This window comes from Leucoraja erinacea, chromosome 7, assembly GCF_028641065.1.
Source record: "Leucoraja erinacea ecotype New England chromosome 7, Leri_hhj_1, whole genome shotgun sequence".
NCBI lineage: Eukaryota > Metazoa > Chordata > Chondrichthyes > Rajiformes > Rajidae > Leucoraja > Leucoraja erinaceus.
This window is the reverse complement of record NC_073383.1, coordinates 29,659,039-29,672,614: the sequence shown is the minus strand read 5'-3', so window position 1 is coordinate 29,672,614 and position 13,576 is coordinate 29,659,039. Positions and strand designations below refer to the sequence as shown.

General features: G+C 41.5%; 1 protein-coding gene across 7 annotated transcripts in view; it reads right to left on the bottom strand.

Moving 5' to 3' along the window:
• pkp4 (plakophilin 4) overlaps positions 1-13,576 on the bottom strand; it is a 146,414-nt gene that overhangs the window by 78,659 nt on the left and 54,179 nt on the right. For all 7 annotated transcript variants that reach the window (XM_055638089.1, XM_055638092.1, XM_055638091.1 and 4 more), the window contains exon 3: positions 8,924-9,036. In XM_055638089.1, coding sequence (XP_055494064.1) covers positions 8,924-9,036 — 113 coding nt within the window. The remainder of the gene's footprint in view (positions 1-8,923; positions 9,037-13,576) is intronic.

Sequence of the window (13,576 nt, the reverse complement as noted above, 5' to 3'; positions counted from 1 at the left end):
CAGAAAATGCCGAATGAACTCAGCGGATCAGGCAGCATCTCTGAAGGAAAGGGATGGGCGAGGTTTCAGGTTGGGACCCTTCTTCAGACTGGGAACAATGATATCTGGCCATTGAATTTAGGGAGCATTTAGAGAGCCAGAATGGGCCAGAGAACATAGGCCCGTGAAGACATGCCAATATGTCGTGCTAGGCATGTTCTACACTCCCAGAGGACTGTTAATATTGAATTTTACACTTTCCATTCGTATCAGTCAAACTTATTTATGCGATTTGAGAGAAGAAAAAATGCAGATGCTGGAATCTTCAGCGAAAACCAAAACATACCAGAGGAACTCAACAAATCAGGTAGCATTTGAGGAGGGAATAGACAAACAATGTTTCAGACCGGGAATCATCCTCCTTTGTGAGATTGACTTGGTTTATTTGTCCCCCCTCCCCCATCCTTTTATTCCTTATCTTTCCCCTCTGGGAATGGAAGATTCATGAAAATTACAATTATTTGTGAACATTTGTTGAAAAATATCATAGAGTTAATTCATGAACATTTTGGGAAAGTTAATATTGATTTATGAATGGGTATGCCGAGAATCCACAGAAATCAAACATAAAACAAAGCTATTAATGTGCCTGGCGGCTGTCATATCCTTCCTTCTATTAAGAGCAGTGATAATGTACAACTAGTGCTCAACACAGCAGTTTAATGAATCCCATCTGATGGAAACTCATTAGGTATACAAAATGGACAAAAAACACACAGCGATTCTGGCAGTGCACAAAGCTCAGTGGCAGTGAGGTGATTCACATGGATTTTAGAATTACAGTCTAAAGGCTTTATGCTTTGGATTAGAAAAAGAAGCCTTCAGTCTTCAGTGAAAACAGCCTTCAATGACAGATATAGAAAAGCTGCATCATGTCAGTTGTTTCAGGTGACAGAAAAGTGACAAATGACACAATGCCGAAAAATACAATACTATACGAGCAAACACCTGTCACACACAAGACAATAGGTAAAGATTGAAAGCTAAAGAAAAGGTGCATTACAATATTTTACACTCAGTGCGTCCAATGTAGTGCAGTAATCAACACAATCTAAAAGAATTCAAAGCCACATATCCAAAACAGCTCCATTAGTCTTGTCTCCGCAGTATAATGTTGAGGTCGATATTTTAATATTGAAGTCTTTGTAAAAATCTAGTGTAAAACACTGTAATGAGAAATAATTTGATAAACTTTACATTTTTAAATATAGGAAAATATGAAAACATGATCCAAGATATGAATAAGATTATCAGAAGGGAAAAAAATCAACATTTAAAATTAAATGCAGGACTCGTGGATTAAAGCTAAACTGCAATTTAGAACAAGCATCACAAAAATTATTTTTACTGATGGTTCTGCACCTGAAATGGTTTCCTTGTTCATGCAGGGGAAAAACAAATAAACCTTTAAGAAGCAATTGGAACTGGTGAATAAAAGTGCAGTGAACCTTTCTAACAAATAAATGTTGGTCATCTATTCTGTAGTGACAGATTTTTATATTGTTTCAAGAATTTCTCCTTTAGTCACTATGTTTTAAGACAGGGATTCAGGGGATAATCAAAATGCATTCACGAGCTCTCCACGAGACATTCAATGCCGTCCAAAGTTAAATCTTCCAAACACAGTCTCTTAATTAATAGTTTCTTTATTGTAGTAGTAAAAACAGTAAGATATTCATCCAAACTTCTTCTTGTATAAGCACAATTTGATCTTCCTCGTGGTCTAACTCGTGCATGGTGGAAAGCTGTGACCTCTCCTCCATGCTTCTTCAAACTAAACTAATTACGAGGGCGTCTGCGAGAATCCCAGCCGCAAACACGCCTCAGACTACGTATAAATCCCACCCACATAATTACAGATAAAATGTAAAGGTAACTGGTTATAGTTATAACATACTGAGTTAAGCTAAATGGAGTCTCATAGAAGGCAACGACACACAAGACAATTTTACACACAAGTACGCAGATTGTCTTAAGGAAAAATGGAAAAGCCAGTCAATAATGACTAAGCCTATTTACGTCAGTGAATCACGTCCAAGAACAGACCCCTGGTCTAGCAGCCCAACGCTTATCAATAATATGATTATTTTTGCAAAGAGAGTGACCGTTGAGAATGAAGGACCTCCAGTTTACTCGGGTGCATAAAAGGTTGCAACAAATGAATTTCTGGATTTGGTTGACTACAGCTCACTTCCCCAAGCCACAGCTTAAAGTTTTTATCAACGCTAGAGGACAGATTAATACATTTATACCATAAATAGAATTCTGAAGCATTTTATACACTGGCAATGTATAATATAAACATCAAATTTGATTGCATATTCTTAAACATTAAATGCATCTTGCTATTATTGTGGCTTAAATGCAACTACACCTATATGCAAATATGATTTTTTTTCCCCCTCAATATTTAAATTGTACAGGTTTAGGGAAACCTGCTATTTTTGACTATTTAAAATGACTTTTTTGCTATGCTACATTTTGGAAAACTAAAAATATCCATCTACCAACAACTAGCTTTTTTGAATTGTGTAATCATAATTTGTACTCCATTTACATTCTACCTACGAATTGCGAGAATCTGAGGTATATATTTCTAACTTTGTTAATGGACCACAATCTGACTGATCGTTTGATATTTGGACATTATTTTAAAGCAATTACTTACTTTGGTAAATATGAAATAAATCAATAATAGTATAATTTGCAGCAGTGTAAGCAGCCAATTTGAAGGCATTATAAATATCTGAAATGTATCCAAATTCAAAAACAGAGCTTGCATTCAATTTCTCACTGATTTATACGGAAGATATTGAATTAGTTGGCCTCTAATTGCTTGCATTAGCTGAGTTTCGTTTTAAATTAAAGTCTGAAATAAAAAACATTTGAAAGACGTGCAGAACAGATCTGTATAGACTATGAGAGAGAAAGTTAAAGTTGAAATCATCTCAGAAGGTACTTGTGTAGGAAGGAACTACAGATACTGGTCCCCAAAAAAATGGATAGTCACAAAATGCTGGAGTAACTCAGCGGGTCAAGCAGCATCTCTGGAGGAAAATAATAGATTTGGGCTGGAACCCTTTTGTCCAAGTTAACCTGCTGAATTACTCCAGCATTTTGTATCTATCTTCAGAAGGTACATGCATGGACATGCAGGAAATGGATAGATATGGATCATATACAGGCAGATGAGATTAGTTTATCTTGGCATCGTGTTTGTCAGGGTACTGTTCTTTGTTCTATGTTTGAAGTAAAGAAAGTAAAACATTTAGCACAGGTATAATTTTTGTTTGACAATATTGACTCAATTTATTCCCTCTCCAGAGTACCTGACTTACTGAGCATTTCCTACAATAGGATTTTAGAGCTTTTACTTCCTTTGTTTATGTTCCCTCTCCCTAACTGCTCTCATTAAGCTATCAAGCTGAAAACTTCAACAGCTTATCACCATGGCAACTCTGGCTTCACTCTAGGCATAGCCCATTCGGTATATCCATCCTCCTCCAACCTACATTACAGTTTAAGGCTAACTTGTTTTTTCTCTTTTCCAGCTTTCTCCGCTTTACTCCAATCAGTCTAAAGAAGGGTCCCGACCTGAAATGTCATCTATCCATGTTCCCCTGAGATGCTGCCTGAACCACTAAGCTACTCTAGCATTTTGTGTCTTGTTTTGTAAACCAACATCTGTTGTTTCTTGTTTCTATGTCACTTATCCATTTTCCCCAGAGATGCTGCCTGACCCACCGAGTTACTCCAGACTTTGTCTTTTTTTTTTCTTTTTCCCAGTGCTGATTAAATGACTTCAACCCGAAATATTAACCATTCCCCTTTCTAAAGATCCTGATTTATGTGCTGCATTTCCACCATTTTAGATTTTTTGTTATACAGGTGCACAAACTTTTATCCGGAGTTCCGGAAACCGAAAAGCTCCGAAAACCGGACATTTTTTCCAGGATGTCGTCTGCACACTAAAGCTCGCGTTTGGCGCCAAACTTGACCCGAAACGACCCACGGTCAACCCAGGTCTGTACTACTGTAGTAGCGGCTGCCTCCTCCCCGGAGACCGGGGAGACACTTAAACATCTGTAAATCATTGCTTAAATGTTAGTCAGTTAGTTTGGAGGGCTTTTATGTGAAGGGAGGGGGTGAAGGGGGAAACTTTAATTCTTAGTCCCCTACCTGATCGGAGAGGCGGGGAGCGGGCAATGCCTTACCGGGTCACCGTGCAGTAAGCTCCGGAGCGCTGTGGCCGCCGACTCCCAACATCGCGGAGTTGGGGCTGCGGGCGGCGCCGGTTGTAGCTCCGACCCCGGCAACTCTACCCCTGGCTGCGCGGCGCTCCAAATCCAGCGCGGCCCGCGACCGGTGATGTTGGGATTCAGCGGCCACAGCGCTCCGGAGCTTACTGCACGGCGACCCGGTAAGGCATTGCCCGCTCCCCGCCTCTCCGACCAGGTAGGGGACTAAGACTTAAAGTTTCCCCCTTCACCCATCCCTCCAAACTAACTGGCTAACATTTAAGCAATGATTTACAATGATTCCCCGGTCTCCGGGGAGGAGGCAGCCGCTCCAGACTTTTCAAGCCGCCTAATCTACGCTAAAAATCTTCCATTCCGAAATACGAAAAATTCCGAAATCCGAGAAGTGTCTGGTCCCAAGGCTTTCGGATAAAAGGTTGTGCACCTGTACAATGTTGTGCAGTAATGTGAACACTATTGACTTCTCATTATGCCATTCGCTAATCCTATTCATACCTTGGAATTCTCTTTCATTCTGATTGTCCAAAAGTAACTTGTAAATTAAGTATTGTCAAGTACTGCACAGACTGGAAGGGGTTAAACCACTTGAAACAAAAACATTTAAAAATGTGACAAAGAAACAGAAAATGCTGGTTTTCCATTTCTCAGCATGTCAGGCTGCATTTGTGGGAAGAGAATCAGAGTTAACATTTCAAGTTGAAAATCCTACATAAGAACTGGGAAGGAGCCGAAAGAGGCTTGTCAGATGCAAGGAGGGTGAGAGAGGGCGGATTCTCTGATAGGGTAAAACCCAGCTGATCATGAGGAAAAGTTGTACGGTTATCTAGTTAATGAGAGAATGGGAGTAGTTGAAACATAGAAAACAGGTGCAGGAGTAGGCCATTCGGCCCTTTGAGCCTGCACTGCCATTCAATATGATCATGGCTGATCATCTAACTCAGTATCCTGTACCTGCCTTCTCTCCATACCCCCTGATCCCTTTAGCCACAAGGGCCACATCTAACTCCCTCTTAAATATAGCCAATGAACTGGCCTCAACTACCTTCTGTGGCAGAGAATCCCACAGATTCACCACTCTCTGTGTGAAAAATGTTTTTCTCATCTCGGTCCTAAAAGACTTCCCTGTTATCCTTAAAAGTGAGAACCTAGGCAAAAAATAAGAATAAATGTGGGAGTTGCAAAATGCAGAGCAGGAGGATGTGGCTGACAGGTCAGGTTCAGGCCCATATAGACGGAAGTTGTAGAATTTAGTATTGTCTAAAAAGCTGCAGCATGCTCAGGCAGAATATCATACGTTGTTCGTCAGGCTTGTGTTGGGCTTTAATGACACATACTGTTAGGTCAGAGTAAGAAGGGGATGGAGAATTGAAGTAATTATATGACAGGAAGCTCAGAGTCACTCCCGTGGAGTAAATGCAAGTGTTTTAGTTTAGTTTAGAGATACGGCGAGGAAACAGGCCCTTCAGCTCACCGAGTCCGCACTGACCAGTGATCCCCGCACATCAACACTATCCTACCACTAGGGACAAATTACGCATACACCAAGCCAATTAACCTACATACCTGTACATCTTTGGAGTGTAGGAGGAAATCAAAGATCTCAGAGAAAACCCACGTGGTCACGGGGAGAACTGCTGTAGCAAGCGCTGTAAGGCACCAACTCTACCACTACGCCACCGTGCTGCCCTCAAAGTGTTCCTCAAAATAATCACCCAATCTGCATTTGATATCTCCAATGTTGAGAGAATCACAGTAAATGCAATGCACAAGATTGGAAGAAGTTCAAGTGATTTGCTGTTTCACCTGGAAAGACTGTTTGTGTCCCTGCACAGTGGGAAGGGAAGATGTGCAGGTAATTCCATCACCTACAGTTATAGACAATCGACAATAGACAATAGTGCAGGAGTAGGCCATTCGACCCTTTAAGCCAGCACCGCCATTCAATGTGATCACGGCTGATCATACACAATCAGTACCCCGTTCCTGCCTTCTCTCCATATCCCCTGACTATCTTTAAAAGCCCTATCTAGTTCTCTCTTGAAAGTATCCAGAGAACTGGCCTCCACCACCCTCTGAGGCAGAGAATTTCAGACTCATAACTCTGTGTGTGAAAAAGTGTTTCCTCGTCTCCGTTCTAAATGGCTTACCCCTTATTCTTAAACTGTGGCCCCTGGTTCTGGACTACCCCAACATTGGGAACATGTTTCCTGCCTCCAGCGTGTCCAAACCCTTAATATTCTTATATGTTTCAAGGGATAGCACTGTAAGATTGAAAATATGATTCTCGACGAACAAGTTTTAAATTGTCCATGAGCTAAAATTATGTAAAAAAATGAACAAATGTCACAATTTAAACATGTAAGTTTCCATTCCGCTCGAAAATCTAAATCCCAGGGAAGTTATTTAGAGATAACATTCTGGGCATCAGTGACTGAAATTGTGAGGTAAGTTTAATAATGCTGGGCATGTTTATTTTCAGAAGACAGACAGATGGAAGCTATTAAAAGTTCACTTGATCAGTTGGACACATCATGTATACCATCTGCTTTATGATGCTGTTTTTAAGGTGAGGGCTGAGGAATTGAAGCAAGGTGTAGATTTAAGAGCTGTTGCTCATGTGAAGAGCCAATCTATCATTTTCCTTGGTAGAAATTCCAGCACCTAGGTATGCCACAAGAAAGAGCTAGAGGTTCCCCAACACCGTCCCTCTGACCTCCTGTCAATGACTTAGTCACAGATTTGGAATGCCAAAACTATCAGATCATTCGGCACTCGACTCCCTATGAAGTCAAGTGGAAAAGTTCGATCTTATCAAGATTTCTTAGCATGAACTCGGGGTGATGGGGTGGTGGGGGGGGAAGAAGGAATATGATTTGGGATATATTTTGTTGAATCTTTCATTTTAGAAAATCTTTCATTTTAGAAAACGTTTACGTGTTTCAGAATGTGTCCAACATTTCAATGCCTTCACATCTTTGACAGTTGGCAAAGATAATAGCCCAGTCCATCACACAGACCAGACTCCCCACGAGTGATTCGATCTACACTTCATGCTGCCTCGGGATAGCAGCCAACATAATCAAAGAACTTTCCCACTGCAGTCGTTCCTTCCTCTCCCCCTTCTGTCGGGCAGAAGACACAGAAGCTTCAAAACACGCGTCACCAGACTTGGAACAGCTTCTTCCCCTTTATTAACAGGCTTCTGAATAGTCCTTCCATAAACTAGATTACAGATTCTCCTCTACGTCATTGCGGACATTGGACTTTGTTTCTGGAACTGGTGCACTACAATGCTGAGAACTATATGCTGGACTATTTGGCTTGATTGTATTTAGGTATAGTATTATCTGACTTTATTGGATAGCATGCAAAGCAAAGCTTTTCTCAGTACATGTGGCAATAATAAACCTAAACCAAGATGATGCTGGGCTCGAGTCTGGGGTGGGATGCAACTAAACAGGCTCTGCATTTGGATCTGTTAAGTATGGGCATGGGAACAGTGTCAATAATGACTCTGGGCAATGATTCTAGGCTGTGACAGGTGTTATACCTTTAAAATGGTTTCATTCCAAACAAATGTCTTGTGCTAGGAAATACAGGAATCCTTACATTTCTGTTCAATCTTGGAGAAAGAAATGCAATGAGGATTCATGCAATGCAATATTTTCTCAAATTATATAGGATTGGTGGTTTACATACAGCAAGACTTTCTTCCACAGGTGCCTACAGTTAAGACACAGCTTGCCATCTGGCAGATATGGATCTGAATTACTGCTATTGTACAAACCCTTTTAGTCTAGGTACATTTGTTACTCAATGAAACGTTCAGAATCCATGTATACGTCCCACTTTAGTCAATCCACTTTTAATCATCAAAGGAAAACAGAATTCTGTATCACTAGCGTGTCTAACATTGTGCGAGGATATCAGTGACAGCCAGGGTAAGCTGACCAATATGGTTATAAGAAAAAGCTGCTAACTCTTGTCAATGCTCCTTTCATTAACTCTAACACATTAAGCCTTGTGTTAGTTATTAAGGACCGTTTTCACACTATTGCTCATTTGTTCTATTGTTGAACTGTTTTTGCAAAGTACGGATTTTAATTAGATAATCGATTTATTGATTTACCTCTGCATGTTTCACGTTTGATGGGATTAAGATTCTCTAGGATAATGCCAATTATTTTTCAGTATGGTCTTGGGAAAGTGGTACCTTAACAAGCAATTTTCAGCCTCAGCACAGTAAGGAATATATTTAACGTCTACATTGTCACTGCTCAGGATTTGCCCAAAGTGAATTTTAAGATGGTTACAACCTAATATTTCTTCAAGTTGGGTATCCATAACTTTAAAAAAAAACAATTCAACAAGATCATGTCTTCTGCTAAGGATTCATCTAATCTATTGTATGACTGATGTGTTAGTTAGTATGTTATGTATGGTGCATTCAAACTGGTAGAAAATTATTCAAACTTGATGATCATACATTATCCATACAAGATGTTGATTTTCCACAGACACAACTTAAAAATATTGTTTCATTGACATTCGACTTGCACAGGGGAAAATCAACCAAAGTTTGTTTACTCAGGCATCTGAAAGCAGTAAAAAACGTAGGTCTGTACCTGACACTGGCGCCACTTGGCGATTCAGTTCCCAGCTTGCATCTTTCTAGTTGATTTGCAACAATCTGCCGTTCCAACTCAAGCTCTCTTGTAAGCCTTTCAAACTGGAGCTCCTGCGACAAAGATAAAAATATACTAAGTTCACAGAGCTAACAAATACAAATTGATTTGATTCTGTTGCATGCCTGAAAGAGTTCAGTTTTACTTTACTGATTGCATCTTACTTTATGGGATGTAAAACAGTTTCTTCCCATTTTGCACCAACTGCACATTGTCAATATATATGCCCTGTGGCAAAATAAATCTCTCTGCAATTTCTTGCATTAAGATTGAGATCCGAGCAAACGATCAACTATTTCCTGGCAATCTTATACACATACCTCTCAGCAATGATTCGCAGGTTTCCAACAATCACCAGTATTGCAGCATGCAGTATATATCATGGTGGTTTAAACACAGAAATCCTTCAATTCTGTCTTTAAATGGAGGAAACGATAATTCATCATCCACGATTCCCTAATGAATATCCCCCATATTTTTAACAATTTAATATTAACTTATTTTCAATGCATAAATTAGCCAATATGCCTACATTGACACTACTGTTGAAAGCAATTCCTGATTTTTAAAATATTTTCAGACGAGATAGAGAGCGCGAGAGCACGAGATGGAGAAAAAAAAACCTCTAAGCTCTATTGGCCAGATTCAGCAGCATAGCTTTACATCATAATAGCAGCCTTCCCCAAAGCTGATCACATGTAAACTGTGCTGGAGAAAGATGAACACACAGGATTTGCCATCTGATGGCATTATTCATGTAAATAAAAAGTCGCAAAAAGCAATGTGTACAAATTCAGGCATTTTCAGGAATCCAGACATACAAAAAAACTAGCCATTGCCTCATTTAGCAATATTACTACTATTTCATTGCGATGTTAGCTTTTCCTAATATGCTGGATATAGATATAAAAAAAGTATGATCCAATCTAATGTAAATTCTTTAATCAGTTTTATTTTTATTGTAAACATAATTCTCTTTTGAGATGAATCAATGCATTTTTGTGAAGGGGAGGGTTGGTATATGCAATGAGCACTTGTATGACTCTTTCCCAAGGAAGGGCATGCTGCCAATATCCATGCTCTCCAGAGATGTTGCCCAACCTGCTGAGTTAATCCAGCACCATGTTCTACTGCCAATATCCCTGTTCAAATGGAGCTTGTTGACAAGGAAAAGGTATCACAAAGTCTGGCTGCGCTTAATGTAAACAAGTCATCTAGTCTGGTTGGAAAACGCCCTAAAGAGACTGAAGAAGGATACAACACGCCATCTGTCCATGTTCTCCAGAGATGCAACCTGACCTGCTGTGTTACTCCAGCACTCTGTGTCCTTTTGTTTTACCTTAAAGATATTGCAGAGTATGACAATGGCATGCCATAATATTCCATACCTCTTGAGTGAATGATAGTCCCAGATGCCAAGAGCACTGAAACAGTGACACCGTTGTTCACAAAAGGGTTAAAGAACAGACTCGATAGGATAGTTCCGTTCCTGGTGAAACCGCCTGGAGCAATAATCAGGGTAATAATAAATGGGGTTACAAAGAACAACAGATGCGGGAACCTTGTGCAGAACACAAAGTGCTGGAGTATCTGAGCAAGTCAGGCAGCATCTAGGGAGGACATATAGATACCTGAAATTTTGGGTCGGGACCATTCTTTCTTGGGGGGGGGGGGGGGGGGGGGGGGGGGGTGGGGGAGGGGTGGGGGGGGGGTGGGGGGGGGGGGGGGGGTGGGGGAAAGGAGAAAAAAGAAAAAGAGGTGGGGACAGGACAAAGCTTGGCGCGCGATTGGTGGATATAGGTATATTGATTGGAAGATGAGTGGACAACGGCTAGAGATGATAAGGAGACAAAAAGATGTCAGCTAAGGGTGAGTAAAATGTGAAGCCAGAGGTGGAACAGGACAGAGATGGCAAAGGGGGAGGGGGGGGATAGTGGGAGTAATGGGTGTGTATCGGTTTTGGAGGGAGAGATGAGGAAGGAAGGGGGTACAACCTAAAAATGGTGAATTCAATGTTCCTACTGTTGGACTATAAGCCAACCAAGCAGGATGAGGTGCTGGTCTTCCAGTTTGTATGTGACCTCACTCTAGCATTGGAGGAGGCCCAGTACAGCAAGGTCAATAATAATAAATGGAGATTGGGAATCTTTTGAGTTAAATCAAGGAGAGCCAGCATAGATTTATTCAAGACTAGGTTGGACTCACAGAATTGAATTATTTGTTGAGAAAGTTGATGAAAGCGAGGTAGTAAATGTCATTGCTATGGATTTTCAGAAGGCATTTGACAATAAAAGTCTGCTTCGTAAATTTTGGCTCATGATAAAAAAGTGTTCTGTGGAAGATTGACTAATGGACACTCAACAGAGAATTGTGATTAAATGTTTATCGTCAGATTGGTGAATGGTATAGTGGCAGGAACACTTTTACATCAAAAAGTGTTGCACAACTCACAAGGGCCACAAAGAGATTTTAATCATATAAAATCACATACAGTGCCCTCCATAATGTTTGGGACAAAGACCCGTCATTTATTTATTTGCCTCTGTCCTCCACAATTTGAGATTTGTAATAGATAAAAATCACATGTGGTTAAAGTGCACATTGTCAGATTTTAATCAAGGCCATTTTCATACATTTTGGTTTCACCATGTAAAATTAAAGCAGTGTTTATACATAGTCCCCCCCATTTCAGGGCACCATAATATTTGGGACACAGCAATGTCATGTAAATAAAAGTAGTCATCTTTAGTATATTGTTGCATATCCTTTGCATGCAATGACTGCTTGAAGTCTGCGATTCAAGGATATCACCAGTGTCTTCTATGGTGATGCTCTGCCAGGCCTGTATTGCAGCCATCTTTAGCTAATGCTTGTTTTTGGGGCTGGTCCCCTTCAGTTTTCTCTCCAGCATATAAAAGACATGCTCAATTGAGTTCAGATCAGATAATTGACTATTTTTCAGCTTTGAAAAACTCCTTGGTTGCTTTAGCAGATGGGATTATTGTCTTGCTATAGAATGAACTGCCGGCCAATAAGTTTTGAGGCATTTGTTTGAACTTGAGCAGATAGGATGTGTCTATACACTTCAGAATTCATTATGCTACTACCATCAGTAGTTGTATCATTAATAAAGAAAAGTGAGCCAGTACCTTCAGCAGTCATACATGCCCAGGCCATAACACCCCCACCCCCGTGTTTCACAGATGAGATGGTATGCTTTGGATCTTGGGCAGTTCCTTCTCTCCTCCATACTTTGCTCTTGTCATCACCCTGATATAAGTTATTCTTCGTCTCATTTGTCCACAAGACCTTTTTCCAAAACTGTGGTTGCCCTTTTAAGTACTTCTTGGCAAACTATAACCTGGCCATCTATTTTTGTGGCTAACAAGTGGTTTGCATCTTTCTGTGTAGCCTCTGTATTTCTGTTCATGAAGTCTTCTGTGGACAGTGGTCAGTGATCATTCTTTTCACCCCCCGCCACATCAGTCTGAAAAAGGGTTTTGGCCCGAAACGTTGCCTTTTTCCTTCGCTCCATAGATGCTGCCGTACCCGCTGAGTTTCTCCAGCACTTTTGTCTACCTTTGATTTTCCAGCATCTGCAGTTCCTTCTTGAACATTTTGCTTGACTCCTGAAGAATGTTTCTGATCTGTCGGACAGGTGTTGGGGGGATTTTTCTTTATTATAGAGAGAATTCTGTCATCACCTGTGGAGGTCTTCCTTGGCCTGCCAGTCCCTTTGTAATTAGTAAGCTCACCAGTGCTCTCTTCCTTCTTAATTATGTTCCAAACAGTTGATTTTGGGAAGCCTAAGGTTTGACTGATGTCTCAAACAGTTTTATTCATGTTTCCCAGACTCATAATGGCTTCTTTGACTTTCATTGGCACAACTTTGGTCCTCGTGTTGATAAACAGCAATAAAAGTTTCCAAAGGTGATGCGAAGACTGGAGGAAAGACTAGCAGGGCTCGAAATTAGCGGTTGCCCGGGTGCCAATGACCACCCTAAGTGCCGCCGGGCAACCTAAATGCTGAGCCATTTTGCCCGGCTTGTCACGCAGATACTGGTTTATACCGAAGATAGACACAAAAAAATGGAGTAACTCAGCGGGTCAGGCAGCGTCTCGGGAGAAAAGGAACGTGGCATTATGTGTCGGCGACGGCTGTAATGCGTGGGAAAGATGCTAAATGTGGCGTGACTTTGGGTCGGAGCGAATGACAGGCCCCAGCACAGCAGCAGCAGCAGCGGCTCCATCTCCTCCTCCTCACGCACCCCGCCCGGCCTGATAATGGCCACTGCCTGCCACTCCGCCAACGGCGCTTTCACAACAAACCCTCCCGCATGCCGAGGCTGGGAGGAAGGAGGGAGGGAGCGAGCGCGGTAGAGCGGGAGGCTCCCTTCCGCTGCCTGAAACGTCTGCACTGCTCGGCCCCGCACCTTGCTGTTGGTTGGCGGGCGGAGGGGAGGCAGTGGCGAGGAGATCCAAACTGCCTCCCCCTTTGGCGGCGGACAGGGACGGCCAAGGCAGCGGGGCAATGATGCCGGTGTTGTCTGAGGAGCGCTGACCTTCCTTCCTCCGCACCTCCTCTGTCTCCCT